At 38.4% G+C, this 15880-nt stretch overlaps 1 protein-coding gene across 2 annotated transcripts in view; it reads right to left on the bottom strand.

Moving 5' to 3' along the window:
• PUM1 (pumilio RNA binding family member 1) overlaps window positions 1-15880 on the bottom strand; it is a 130962-nt gene that overhangs the window by 76208 nt on the left and 38874 nt on the right. For both annotated transcript variants that reach the window (XM_081087502.1, XM_081087503.1), the window contains exons 4-5: window positions 2613-2721; window positions 1484-1662 (exon numbers count right to left, since the gene is read on the bottom strand). In XM_081087502.1, the coding sequence (XP_080943628.1) occupies window positions 1484-1662; window positions 2613-2721 (288 nt within the window). The remainder of the gene's footprint in view (window positions 1-1483; window positions 1663-2612; window positions 2722-15880) is intronic.

The following is a 15880-nucleotide window of genomic DNA, read 5'->3' as shown; positions in this document are numbered from 1 at the left end:
GGTTCAAATTAAAAGTATTTTCCTATCTGATCCACAAGCCACTAAATCTGACCTCTCCGTCTTTACAGCATCAAAAAACAATCAAGTCAGCTTCAGAATGGCTAGTTCTCAAGACTAAGACAAAAGCCCCAGTTTAGTTCCTTGATCTTCCTATGGGTTGTTATAAGAGATCCTCTTCTGGCTAAATTCCTCACACCAAACTTCTAAGTGTGGAGCTAAGAGAAAACCAAACCAGTCTCTTAAAGAAGTTCATTTCATTTTTTTCTGGTTTTTCTACAAATTAAAAGCTCTAGGCCATGCTGAAGCAACACCTTAGATGTGCCTAGAATAAAGCCAATTCCGTGTGTACCTGGTTCTCTTCATGCCAACCAAGTCAACGATCATTCATTTAATATCACTAACATATTAAAGAATTGTACTTGACACTTGAAGCTGCACCAAAAACAAACTACTGTTACACTAAAGAAGTTTCGAGTGGAATGGGGGAAATAAGACAAAGCCTCTGACACACAGCAACAGATATACGCCAATAAAAATATTGACAATAAATGCTATATGATAAAGAAAGATAGTTATGGAGGAAAAAATTAATATGATTTGAAGGAAAAAAGATGTCTTAAATTATTGCCAGCAAGTACTATTAGACCAAAAGGACTTCAGGGAGAGCTTTAAAAATGTACAAAACAATCTGACCTGGGGAAAAAGGAGGGGAAACAGAGTCATGGGGCCTCTCATGGCCTTCCTATCACAGATGAGGAAGTCAGAGATGAGTAAGACTCAAATGTTTCCATCTTAAGACTTCTAGATCTAGAAAGTCGATGCCATAGAAAGGGCTAGTTTTGAGAAAGGCTATCAAGAATGCCTGAGGAGGACTGCTTAGACTTAAAAGGAAAGAGACTATAGACAGGCAAGCTGCTTTGACTCAAATTTAGCATCAAAGTGGTCAATGGTGATGGACACACAAAAAAATTACAGATATAGAATTAACAGAATTTTTAATTTCCTGACAGGCTGGGTGTGAGAAGTATAGCTGTTCAAAGAAGGTCAAAGATCATTCTATAATTAAAACTTAGCTAGCAAAACAAGAATGATCCTACATAGCTGATCCATTTTAAGGGTTCTTAGGTGCTGACAAATCACTGCTTTCCAATCTATTCACTACTGACACCAGTTTCAGCTTTCTTTTTTCAAATTCCTACTCTTGTGTACTTCTGTTGTTTTAAACTAAAAATGGTATTTTCTGATAGACCAATGAACTGAAATCTAGATTTCAGTTCCTACCTCACATTACTATCAATGTGTCCCAAAAAAATATCATTTCTCTATGTTTAATAGTTTGGTTTACATCCCCTACTAATTTCAATAAGTGTTTTTATAATACCCTCTAATTAGTGCTGTGAATATCTAAGGAAACTAAACAGGCATGTTTTGTTTTGGGGTTAAAAAAGAGAGATATAGGAACAAGTTCCTCAAGCCAACTTACAAATCCTCCTTTTCTTAGACAGGAATCTCCCGGGGATGAGCTCAACACATACTCCACCATGCTAACGCCTAGTCCCCCACTCTCCGACCGTGGGGACAGTACAGAATTGACCTCACTGTTCACATGGAAACTCTGACCAGGTCTTCTCTGCACCATGATTGGCTGGGAAACTGAATGATCTACAAAAAAGATACACAAGCATGATACAGTGCAGCCAGAGGCTCAAACAAATTATGAGTGATGTCTCAAGGATAAACCAATGACTGGGAGTCAGGAAACCTGCCATAGTCAGTTGAGCCAAAACCTCCTATTGTGTTTTTCATACTAAATAACTAAGAAAACAGAACACACCCCTCATATATCCAGGATAGCAGAGCAATACAGCAGTTCACAGAACTGGTTTTCCTAGCTAAGTGAATAAATTAATGTTTGCTCCTTTCAAGTGGTAGAATTTCTTTTTAATGTATTTTATTTGTGATATTACTAAAACAAAATATGATTTTACTGCCCTTTTTAAACATAATTTGATTCTTCTGATAACTTGCTGTTATCTGAGTTTCCATTCTTATATTGTGCTATAACAGCACATCAGCTTTTGGATTTTCTGTCTCCTTCCTCCCTGTGATCTATCATTTCTTTCTGCTGTCAGTGTGTCTGCCTCTACAAGTTCTCCCCATCCCTCTTCAAGGGTAATCTGTCAAAAGAGCATCTGTGCCCAGTGACTTGATTTTGGCCTCACCCACATACAGATAGATCATCCCATACACTTTATGCAGGGGGGCAAGGGGAGGAAAAAGAAGCATGACTTCAAATGGCAGGCATGGATTTTCTAATTCTAAGTATGCTGACAGCAGTACAGAACAAGAAGTTATAGCTGAAATTATGGTCATTTCAAATAAGACCATTCCCCTGTGGCTAGCACTTCAATAAAATACTGAAGATTTGATTTTGCTTAATTATGCTTTAATAAATTATATCACATAAGCTCCTTCATGGTAATTATATTATAGGACAGGACACTGCTTGACATGCTTATGTCACTGATGTACAATTTATGACTTGCCAATTGCTGAGGAAAGGAGCTCTAAGACAGGCATAAATCACAGTACAGATGCTAGATCTAGATTACCTGATGTTCCCCAGGCACTGTCTCGCCATTGATCACCCAGGAATATTCCTTTTGGTCCATCTTTGCTGGATTCATCTGTTTCCCAAAACTTTTTACCTGGCAAGAGCTGCTGCAAATTAAAAATAATAGACGCTTTTAAAGAATTCATAAAGGATGAAAGTACAGCAGTCAACACTTTCTTTTAGACAAGGGTACTGAAGATGCTCACGTGCCCTGGAAGTTTCCAGTCACAGTGTTCTGGCTACACAGACTGTGGTCAGAACACTTCTGTACGTTTGGCAAAAGTCACAGAGAGGTCTACGGCAAGGGTGGCAGGTGGGGAGGGCCCTGCACAGATCAGGCCGTCACAATAGAGGCTCAGCTTAAATATCTACAACTTTTCACTTAACCTATGCCAAGATTTTTTAAAGGGGGAAGGGGACTCATATTAGACCTATTAGCTAGCTGCTTGCTAAGAAGTCTCTTACTGAAAAAAGAAAAATACCTACAACTACTAAAACACTTTTGCCCACATGTGTTATTAACTGACCATACAGTTACTCAGAATGCTACAGGCAAAATCCACCTCCTTTATATACAGAGATTCTGTTAACTAAAAAACTTTCATCACCAGAAAGAAAAACACAAACAAAAAATACTTCCCAACCACATCATTAACCTATTCCAAAATTTTTGGAAAGACAGAACAGCTGTCTTTCCCCATTACTGGAAGAGACATAAAACCTCCTAACCTCAATTAATTTTAACAATACTTAGTAATGTCATTAAAGTGACTTCACAAAACATTCTATACTTTGTAGAAATGCAGGCATCACTGGCCATAAACTTACAATGTGAGAACTTTAAACTAGCTTCAACCAAAGAAATGCAAAGTAGCCTTTAAGCAAAACACAGTACAGTTTTACACAAGAGCAAAGCATTCGTGACCAGAATTACAAAATAAAATTCCACTAGAATGCCATCATTCTTCATTCTGGTCATCAGCTTTACTTACTAAAATGTCCCTCTTTATTTCCTCTAATTATGTTTTCATTTCAGCTGCTACTAGTCAGACAAGAAACTCAGGTGTTTGAGATAGTACTTAATCACGGCTTTTGAGCATAAATGAGCACACCTGGGGAGCTGAATGTCTCAGAGGTACAGAGTTAAAACCCAGGAGGAACAAAACATTTGCTTTCCTAGATAATAAATGTTTATCTTTCCAATTTAAAACCCATAACCCAATGATAATGGAGGAATAACTCAACTTTGCCCTCACTAAAATAAATCTCAACTTTCCAAACAGAAATTCTACATTTCTCAGCATATTTTAAATCTAGTTAATCTAGCTCTATAAATCTGATAGACATGGGCTACTACTACCTGGACCAAAGCAGTTTCCCACACTTTTCTCTTCAGGTCCTAATTTATTTCTAAGCCAACAAGATCATGACAGAATACAGATTTGGGTCTGGCATTTTAATACACAGAAGCATAGATTTGCTTGAAGATAAGTAGTTATAAGCAGTCAATTCCTAGTGAGCCCCTTGGGTTCATTCTTTGGGGGAAACAATGAGAGAGCTAGTCTCTTAACTTGAGATTTGGGAAGCAGGGGAGGAACAAACAAGAGAAAGAGCCCAGACCATAGCTAAGTAGTGGAATAAGGAAGCCTTAGACCAGACAACTTGGATGTGTATCCTAGGACAAATCACTGAACTGTCCTGGGTGCCTCATCTCTTTGTACTGATAAAGGAAATATTTTCCAAGTTGTTGGGATGATTAGAAGTTCTGTTGATGAGTGCCTAGCACAATGCCTGCCACATATCAGGTTCTCAATAAATGTATTCAATGGCATTACATCAAGGCAAAATAGCTATAAATCACAGAAGGGACACTGCAAATTAATGAGAACTACTCAAGCACAATTCAAGAATTCTTGCTTTTAAACAACTTCTCCTTTTAGTCTCAAAAATGCCCTCTCGGAAGATTACAAACAGAATTTACTTCCCTATTGGTAGTCCCTTTCCAACTAACATTTTGATTTTTCTCCTCTATTTTGTAGGGAGTGTGAGCAAAGAGAAGTTCCCATCAACTTCTCTGTACCAGAAGAATGTCAGCATAAGGGGCACCTCACTAGTTGGTTAATTTCTGGAAAGAGAGCAAAGGTGATTAAAAATATTCATTATAGTGCTCATCCCTCTCTACACAAATTGGAAAATCTTTATTCAAACCTCAAGGAAAAGATTGTGTAAGTACCAAACTCCATGTGCAAAATAATATAATCTGTCCATAGTTGGTCAAATTGCTTACTGAGAGTAGCAGTCCTTAAACTCAAGACTTCAAAAATGGCTTCTGGAATCCTGTCATTTTCAATGTAGCTTGCCAGGCTGTCATAACACAAAGCTAGCAAAAGCAGGTGAACATATAAACAAGGCTGTTTCCAGATGAAATTCTCTCAAAGGAAACAACTATACTAGTACAACATAGAAAGTTACTAAAAAGTGAAGATTCTATTTAAAAGTAGGGATAAATGCAACAAATCTCATAGGAACACACATAAAAACTCATGACCCTAGTCAGATACCAAGAGGCCATATGTCCCACTATTAACAATTGGTATAAATATAAATCCTAAGTAGATGCTAGGAACAGCCCCAAAAGTACTAGAACTCCTTATGCTTTGGCAGAGTGGCAACAAGAAGATACAATTACTATTATCAATGAAAACAGCAGGCACTGAAAAGGCAAGTCTGTAAGAGATAAAGAAAAAGGAGGTGGGAGAGAGGATGGCAGCATGCTGATTCTGGGAGAAAAAAGGTAGAAATTATGGGTTACAAGAGTGCCCTGCAAGTGGAAAGGAAAGGAAAAGTACTGCACCAAAGTACTTGAGCAAAGACAGAAGCAAACTTAGCAAACTTCTTCAGTCTCTGGATCTTACATGGAACCTACTATTTCTTTCTTTTGTCCAAAACATACCCATCCCCACTCTTCAGGTGTGTGGTAAGCAGCATTTGAAATGATTCCTCTGGTAATCTCCTCTTTACTGTGGGCTAGACCTTGTATAAGGCAAAAGGGGTGGGTTGTCTCTCTCAAGGTTGTCATAAAAAACTGACCAGTCTTGCCTCTACTTCTCTCTCTTACCCTCTTACTCACATCTATCTTGCATGCTCCCTTTGATGAAGCCAGCTGCTGGAGCCACGAGAGGTCACTGGGCATCAATTCATTATGAATTGAGGCCCTCACTCCAACTTGTAAGGAACTTAATCCTGACATCAACCATGTGAGTGAGCTTGGAGGCAGACTTTTCCCCAATTGACTTTGAGATGACTGGCTGCAGCTCGCAAGGGACTCTAAAATAGAGGTTCTTGCCAAGCGATGACTGGGTTCTTGACCTCCAGAAACTGTGAGGTTTAACCTGTGTTGTTTTAAGCCACTAAATTTTGGGGTAATTTGTCATGTAGCAATAGGTAACAGATACAGTTGTCAATATATAGTATTTTCTTATATTCAAAATACTTCTTCAAGAAGCACTTCTTGTTCTAATGCCCAAAATCCAAGTACTTTTGAATTTGGAAAAATTATATCCATTCCATTTTATGTTCTCCCTAATAGCCCTTATTTTAAAAATGACTGGCTTTTTTATATTCTCCTAAATCAAATCAACTCAGAGATGTTAAGCTCACTGACAATTAGTAGCAATCACATATTCAAGAGTCAACTAAAATACATTACTGTTCAAATCTGATCATAGTAAAAGGAGCTATACTATAATCTACTGAATTATACAGCAAAGTAATGTTGAGTATCCAACTGTTACTTCAAATTCAGCAGCAACTTTCTGGAGGTTATGTCATTCACAGCACTGGCTAAAACATCCTAGGATTCACCAACCGACCGGCATAAATGCCAGGAGCTGCCAAACCTTCACTTAAACCACACTTCAATTCAATTACCAAAAACTGAAGTGCAACTAGTGGATGAAAAGAGAGTTATGCTTACCCCATCAAGAACTTGGAAATAAATACTGCTCTTTGACAGAACAAAAAGGATCACAGCAGCCCTAACCGGTTTGGCTCAGTGGCTAGAGCGTCAGCCTGAGGACTGAAGGGTCCCAGGTTCGATTCCAATCAAGGGCATGTACCTTGGTTCCGGGCACATCCCCAGTGGGGAGTGTGCAGGAGGCAGCTAGTCTATGTTTCTCTCTCATGATGGTTCTCTTTCATCGATGCTTCTAACTCTCTATCCCTCTCCCTTCCTCTCTGTAAAAAATCAGTAAGATATATTTAAAAAACAAAAAAAGATCACAGCAGAGGTTTACAAACTTCACTTTAAAAAAATTTAGGTAAAAAGAGGATTAAAAGATTTGACAATTCTAAAAGAAGATAATAGGAATTAGGAATTGGTCCGAAAAAAGCAAAGGAGACCCAGGGAGTCAGATGTAGGCATTATTATCCAGTTGGCATGTTTATATATATGATGCACAAACAATTCTATCCTTATAAAAAACAGTTAATGCAACAGGCTAGATAGTAGCTTGACTACAGCAGCTACTAAAAACATCCAAGTAACTTCCCTGGCTCAAAATCTGCTTACCAAGCAAACTTTTTATAAGAACTTGGCTTCCTCCTATAGCCAAGCATGCTGATCACTGGATGCAATCCTCCTGTCCACTTGAGAGTTATTACTTCTCCTTATAAATTAGTAAACTACATTATGGTTTTCTTACATTAGTCTCTTGCAGTTCTGGTTAGCGTGGGTTAATTTCATAATCCAATCATCTATGATTTGTAGATTTAAAGCCCTTTCAAGACTTACTAAGAAACAAGACTTGGGGGAGCCTACATCCTCCCAGCAACACAAGGACCTTGTGCTCTTCTTTGTATGATCCCATTAAATGGGACTCCTAATCACCCCTCTGTTTTCAAATCTTTGGGAGAAACACACACACTATTATCCCAGCCTGAACTATAGGTTTGTAAAAGAAAAGACTTAAAGAAGAAATCAGGCAAGCTTAGTCATGAGGCTTCTGGAGAACAAAACAGAAATCAAGCATTGGTTTACAAATACTGCTATCTGCTTGGGAAACCTCTAAATTTTTATTAGAAACACCTTTTTTATTTTATCATGTAACAAAAAGACCATACACAAAGCCACCGTTGTGCAATCATCACATTAACTCCTACTAAGAGCCCTTTAAACAGAGGTAGAGACAATTAAGGGCTGAGAATGTCAAGAACCTCTAGGCTTCTTATTTTAAGACTAATACAGTGGTAAAGCACACAGGTGCTCTGAAATCATATTTTAAACGGTTTTAAATCCCAACTGTGTGAATTTTACCCCTCCACGCCCAGTTTTCTCACCCATAAATGAACTGTTATGAACATGAAATGAGATAGTGTATAATATATAATGCTAAACGCAGAGTAACCATTCAACAAATTAGCTGCTATTATTATTTATAAAGCAAACTAGTACTTTGTTCTTTAATAATACTGATAAAACTACTGACTAGCCAATGAAATGCTCCCATGTGCCCAGCACAGCATCACCCAGCCCACTTCAGTGCAAATCCCATAAAATTGAGAGCATTCACAAAACACTACAAGAAGAACCATGACCACAGCTTTGCAGAAACTAAGAGGCAGGATGATTATTAAAGATTGGGCGTTTTATGCCGAAACCGGTTTGGCTCAGTGGACAGAGCGTCGGCCTGCAGACTGAAGGGTCCCAGGTTCGATTCCGGTCAAGGGCACGTACCTTGGTTGCGGGCGCATCCCCAGTGGGAAGTGTGCAGGAGGCAGCTGATTGATGTTTCTCTCTCGTTGATGTTTCTGGCTCTCTATCTCTCTCCCTTCCTCTCTGTAGAAAATCAATAAAATATATTAAAAAAAAAAAAAAAAGATTGGGCGTTTTTGACCATACCATCACTAATATTTGCATAAGGAAGTATCAATGAAGTTTTCAGATGGTCTCAACACTAAATGCACATTCCAACAAGCACTCTGCTCAAGAGGCATAAAATATTAGGTCACTGCTTATAGACTCAACATAGATGGCATAAAGCTGTCCCTCAGCAGAAATGTGGCTTCTTAAGGAATACTATTCACAGGAAAGCTACAGCCCTGCAGCCATGCACAGGTCTGATCATGTAATGGCAATGAAAACTTCCAACACAAGCTTCCTTTCATTGGAATGTAGCCAATCATCAAGTCAAATACCTGATATTTTAACTAGCTGGTAAGATATAGACCGACACCCCCCTCCCTCACCCTATTTTTAATTTCTTAGTAACTATCTCATTACATTAAAAGAATTGGATATTAACTCAGAAAAAGGAGAGCTCAGAACTGACTGAAATAGTTGTACTGGTTTCTGCTGACAGTCACATGTTCTAGTCAGAGCTGTGATGTGTGAAAATTTTCAGAAAGCCCTTCTCAAAACCTTAATGTCCTTAGGGGATTTACCTAGCCCTCCATACCATAGAGCAGCGGTTCTCAACCTGTGGGTCGCGACCCCTTTGGGGGTCGAACTCCCCTTTCACAGGGGTCACCTAAGACCATCGGAAAACACATATATAATTACATATTGTTTTTGTGATTGATCACTATGCTTTAATTATGTTCAATTTGTAACAATGAAACTGGGGGTCACCACAACATGAGGAACTGTATTAAAGGGTAGTGGCATTAGTAAGGTTGAGAACCACTGCCATAGAGGGTTGTTGTGAAATCAAGTAAGATAGTGTACAAAGTGCTTTCACAAATACTATGAACTACACTCAAATAATTACTAAAGTTTTAACCAAAACCAATTTAAATGTAAAAGTATAATTTAGCCTGGCCAGTGTGGCTCAGTGGTTGAGTATCAACCCATAAACCAAGAGGTCACAGGATTGAGGGCTCAATCCCCAGTAGGGGGCATGCAAGAGGCGGCCAATCTATGTTTTTATCTCTTTATCCCTTACCCTTCCTCTTTCTAAAAATCAATAAAAACATTTTTTTAAATATAATTTAGAAGGCTTAAACAAAAGGTATATCTATTCAATGTCACAATTCTTTTTATATCAGAAAATATATACATCAAGAATCATGGTCATTCCTGAGAATTGATCTCAATGACATAAAAGTCAAAAGAAAAAAACTCTACATTCAACATAAAAGAGCAAAAAAAACTGGGAGCAAAGTAAATGTTCAATAGACAGCTACTAAGTACTATGTAAGCTCACCCAGAATAGCCATAATAATGATATGGAGCCCAGCTGGTTTGACTCAGTGGATAGAGCATCGGCCTGCGGACTAAAGGGTCCCAGGTTCGATTCCAATCAAGGGCACATGCCTGGGTTGCAGGCTCAATCCCCAGTAGGGGGCATGCAGGAGGCAGCTGATCAATGATTCTCTCTCATCATTGATGTTTCTATCTCTCCCTCTTCCTTCCTCTCCAAAATCAATAAAAATATATTTTAAAAATAATAATAATGATATGCAATATTTGTAAAATAACATTAAATTTTAAAAGTAAAATATACATGTAAATAATGCTTCTCATCGTACCTCTTTCCCTTTTAGATCAAGATTGGGAAGAAAAATAAAAACTGAACTAGGTTAGTGTGATGGGATTATGGATGACTTGTTACAAAATCTACTTTTATTATGATTTGGAACTGATTTTCTAATAAATAAAAACTTCGATGATGGTGATACAGAATTCTCTACAAATAAATAAGACATGTTCTCTTAAGTAGACACATTTCACTTCACCTTAATTTTTAAGTGACAAAAGTTAATGGCAATTTTAAGGGAAGAACTCATAACATGTTTCAAGTATTTTTTTAAATATGTCATTATTGATTTTAGAAGGTGGGGGGAGGGAGGGGGATGGAGAGATAGAAACACCAATGAGAGGAACCTCCTGCACGCTTCCTACTGGGGATCAAGCTCGCAACCCGGCATGTGCCCTGACCAGGAATCAAACCGGTGACCTCCTGATTCATGGGCCAACACTCAACCACTGAGCAACACTGTTTCAAATATTCTTAAGAAAGCAGATAACTTCCAATCTACTTTGCAAACTATCACTTAAATAAGGAAATGTTCAAAATGTTCAATAGTTTAATCATTAGCCAGTTATTTTTATATTTTTCTAGCCAGGTATTTTTCAATTAAAAATAACTAATTATATAAAGACGGTGTTTTAGTTTTCACCTTCTCTTTCCATTTAAGGAATATGATTTAAATTCTCACTTCCTATTCATATATCTACTAATTAAGGAAGTGCCTTGCCCTTTTTTTTTTTTAATACATTTTTATTGATTTCAGAGAGGAAGGGGGAGGGAGAGATAGAAACATCAATGATGAGAATCACTGATCAGCTGCCTCCTGCACACTCCCTACTGGGGATCAAGCCCACAACCCAGGCATGTGCCCTGACCGGGAATCGAACCCCCCAACTTTGAATTTATGGGATGACGCTTCCAACCAACTGAGCTACACAGGCCAGGGCTAAAGATGGTTTTTTTGTTTTGTTTTGTTTTTTTAGTTAATCCTCACCCAAGGATATTTTTCCCATTGATCTTCAGAGAGAGGGAGGCAGAGACAGACAGACACCAATATGAGAGAAGTTGCCTCTTGCACCCACCCCGACAGAGGCCGGGGATCAAACCTGTAACCCAGGTACGTGTCTTGACTGGGAATTCAATCTGAGATCCTTTGGTTTGTGGGCCAATGCTCTATTTATGAGCCACACTGGACTGGGCAAGATTATTTTTAAATGTTACTATTACATTTTTGTTTTATTTCAAATCACCAAAAAAATTTCTAACAATCAACATTTGCTATAATTTTTTCACATTTCTCTACTAGGCAGCATCACAATCTGCATCTAGTAATTACTTCTTAAAATTTTTAGCCTAGCCCTGGCTGGTGTGGTTAAGTTAGTTGGGTGTCATCCATGCACCAAAAGGTTGGGGGTTGCCCTACCAGTGGTCGGCAAACTCATTAGTCAACAGAGCCAAATATCAACAGTACAACGATTGAAATTTCTTTTGAGAGCCAAATTTTTTTAACTTAAACTATATAGGTAGGTACATTGTTATTAACGTAATTAAGGTACTCCTCTAAGGCTTAGGAAGAGGCACACTCAAGGGGCCAAAGAGCCGCATGTGGCTCGCGGGCCGCAGTTTGCCGACCACGGCCCTAGCCAGTTTGGCTCAGTGGACAGAGTATCGGCCTGTGGACTGAAGGGTCCCAGGTTCAATTCCAATCAAGGGCATATGCCCGGGTTGCAAGTTTGATGCCCAGTAGGAGGTGTGCAGAAGGCAGCCAATCAATGATTGTCTCTCATCACTGATGTTTCTATCTCTCTCTCCCTCTCCCTTCCTCTCTGAACTCAATAAAAATATTTTTTTTTAAAAAGGGTTGTAGGCTAGATCCCCGATATTGGAATGTGCAAGAGCAGCCAATCCATTTCACCCTCATATCAATGTTTCTCTCTCTCTCTCTTTTTCTCCCTTCCTCTCTCTAAAAAAATCAATTTTTAAAAATGTCACTAATCCATTTGTTTAAAAAAAAATTTTTTTAGCTTATGTGGCAAGATAATTACTACTGAAAACAAATGTCCATACTTAAAAGGGGGGGGGGGACAGTTTCTTTTATTTTTTAAGGGGGAATTATTATATTTAACTTTATTTTTAAATTATTTTATTTTTTATATTTTTATTGATTTCAGAGAGGAAGGAAGGGGGGAGAGAGAAATATCAATGATGAGAGAGAATCATTGATCGGCTGCCTCCTGCACGCCCCCTACTGGAGACAGAGCTCACAACCTGGGCATGTACCCTTGACTGCAATGGGACCTGGGACCCTTCAGTCCACAAACCAACGCTCTATACACTGAGTCAAACCGGCCAGGGAAAAATTAACAAATTTTTAAAAAATATTTTGCCAAGTTATTAACTACTTTTCATAAGCACTGTTTATAGTTGTATCTAATGTCCTTCCAATAAGGATGACATTACTTAGGCTTGGACAATATGATCTAATTTGATCTTCTCTCCTACATCTGAAGACCAATACTACTTTTCTGGCTACTGAAAATATTTAAAAGTTTCAGCATCTCAAGTACTTACTGATGTAAACACTATTACTTGAATAGCCTGCATTAGCCACTACTGGAATAATGAAAGTAGTAAAAGACTTCTTTGCCCTGAAAGAAATGATTAAAAATAAAAACCTACCAGGAGTCAAACTGATACAGTTACAAAGCGCTTTAGAGTAAACACACTAATAGTATGGTACTGAGTGTTAAACTTTACAATCCACTACAGATGAAGAAAGGAACAATAACCTGAGATAGGACAGGTCGAGGAATGCCTTAAAGAGGGTGGGGGATGGAGGGGAGATTGAGAGTGAGAGGACAGTGAAAAGGGCTTTCCATAAAGAGCAAAGCTAGAAATGAAAACAATTGGGGCAGGTGTCCACCAATAAAAAAGGCTGGTATTGACATAGGAAAGGAGTAAGGAGGTGAAAAAGCAGAACTAGTCCAGTCGCCAGTGAGTCTTTATGGAACACCAACAAGTTGGGCTCTAATCCACTAGGGAGTAACATCATAAAAACTAATTTTAAAAGATTAATCTGACATTTCTCCATAAAATGGGGTAATGGAAAGCACTTGGATGCTGGGAGGCTAAGCAAAGAGGTCACTACGGTAATCTAGGTAAAAATGGTTAAAGAAGAGATCTATAGAAATGGGGGCAAGGAATGTACGAACCGCTGCTTAGATGCCTCTCTCAGTTTTCCAAGCATCCTATCCTATACACTAAAAGCCTAATATGCTAAGTGTCCAGTCGTCCGTTCAACCAATCAAAGCATATCATGATGCTAATGATATGCTAAGGCTGTTCAACCACTCGCTATGACGTGCACTGACCACCAAGGGACAGACAGTTGACTGGTCAACCAGTCGCTGTGAGGTGCACTGACCACCAGGGGGTAGATGCTCCGACTGGTAGGTTCGCTTTTTGCTGAGGTCCGGCAGATCGGGACTGAGTGAGATAGTCTGGACATGCCCTGGAGCCCTCCCACAGTCCCTCCCCAGTCCCAATCATGCATAGGTGGTGGGGTCCCTCGGCCTGGCCTGTGCCCTCTCACAATCTGGGACCCCTCAGGGGATGTTGGAGAGCCAGTTTCGGCCCAATCCCGTAGGCCAGGCCGAGGGACCCCACTGGAGCACGAATTTGTGCACTTGGCCTCTAGTTAAAAAATAAAGCTATGTAATTTCAAAAGTGAAGACTCATAGCCCATTATGATAATCAAGAATGAAGTCACTAAGTATACATAAGCCAGTCTATCATTGAAGTTCTTTTAATCAGCAACTGATTCTGTAGAATCAATTGAGTGCAAAACTAGATGAAAAACAAGATACAAATATGTCAGAAGATGGTGTTGCAAGTTTAAATTTACAAGTCCAATGGTAAAGTTTTAAGGTTGTCCTGGAGGTCCACTGTGGGTTGCTGGAGTAAAAAAAGCAATCAAATAAGAAAAATTTAGTAGCTCTTCAATTTTAGAACCCAAATTAGATAAAATTGCAAACAGTTCTTCAATTGATGATTAGTGTGAGAATGCATTCTACTCAAAGGAGCACAGGGGTTTCCCAGTGTTTTTTACCACACAAAGAACACATTCAATGTTAACAAATTTATCATGACACTGGCTGTACTTTCATAAAACATGCTCTTCAAAAAAATTCAGTTACTGTTAACATCTCAATCTCCACGTTATTTTTCTGATAAATTAACCTAGGGCAAACTCCACAGTATTCCTTTTCCACTGCAAAATCCAATGAAAATAAAATTTTCTTTATACCTTCCTAGTGCAAGTTATTGGAACAGAGCCAAACGAAACTTCTTCATAAAACCTGACAGACAGCAAACTATGTTCAAAATATGAAGAAATGCCCAATGACCCAAGCTTTTTCTGCAGGGTACAGGAAAAGCACGTAAGTAAACAGAAGACTATGTCACCTCTGCTATTTACCTATAAATAAGGCCATTTGTTTTCATATATGTATAAGCGTATGGTTTGATCTATAACGTAACTACATTCATGTTATACTACATCTAGACTTTAATAGTTATATAAATGATTTTTGTTACAGTTCCTGAGAGCCCAGTGCACAAAAGCTAAGCTTCCAGATTACTTAAGAAACCTGTAAAGCTCACAAAACCCTGAAAACATCTAGATTGCTTCATGATCTACCCGACTCATATCCAGTCAACCTCAGAGTATTTTTTATTATTCAATTGGCAAGGATCTCAGTATGCCATATATGGACAAGCTCCCTTTTCATGCATTCCAGGAGATGAATATTTCATAGATATGGCTACTATATATGTATTGGGAAGACCAACAGAAAAAATAAACTTCTACGTGCTTTATTATGAAAACCACAGAATGCATTAACCAAGAGACAATGAATTAAACTTTGGTGCTCTGGTTCCTCATCAATAAAATAACAATATATGAGAATTATACACAACACAGTCTAACACATGCTTAAACAAGAAATATAACAAAAATAATTTCAGTTTTTCAAATACCCTATGTCTGGTAGGGTATATGTAATAAGGATATTTCCATACCCCAGCAAATGGCCCAGAGAAAGTGTCCTATTGATCTGTATTAAACAAAAGTAATTATCTAATAGTTCAAAAATATAAAAATTTGCAGAGAAGGTTGAATAAATGTTTTTCAGTTATATCTGTTCCTCATCCTCTCCTTTCAAATACTCCTTATCCCTAAGGGTAAAAAAGTATTCTGAACAGAGCATACAGACAAAGACTTTCATAATTGAACTATGGTACCTTGAGGAGAGGCCAATACCAACTTCTGAAATAAAGAGAAAATAAAGAGGAATCCATGCTTAGAAAAAGGTATTTACTGCTTAAGTTTCACTCAAAACAATATATTAGGCATCCATTATTTACAAAGTACATTATTAGCTGAAGCCCCTGCCCTCAACAAACTTAAGTGCAATCAAATAAAAAACATTTACACAAATCATTATGTATAAAATAAACTAGAGCCATAAGAATGATACAAATAACTTGCTATTTGAATTCATTTCCATAGCTTCTGGTTGGTGAGAGCAAGAAAGCCTTTATTAAAAAAGGGTATATCTGGCCCAGCCGGCATGGCTCAGTGGTTGAGCGTTGAACTATGAACCAGGAGGTCACGGTTCGATTCCCGGTCAGGGCACATGCCCAGGTTGTGGGCTCGGTCCCGTGTGGGGCATGC

This window comes from Myotis nattereri (assembly GCF_964212035.1).
Source record: "Myotis nattereri genome assembly, chromosome: 3".
NCBI lineage: Eukaryota > Metazoa > Chordata > Mammalia > Chiroptera > Vespertilionidae > Myotis > Myotis nattereri.
Note: the sequence above shows the minus strand (reverse complement) of the source record. Positions and strands in the feature narration are given on the sequence as shown.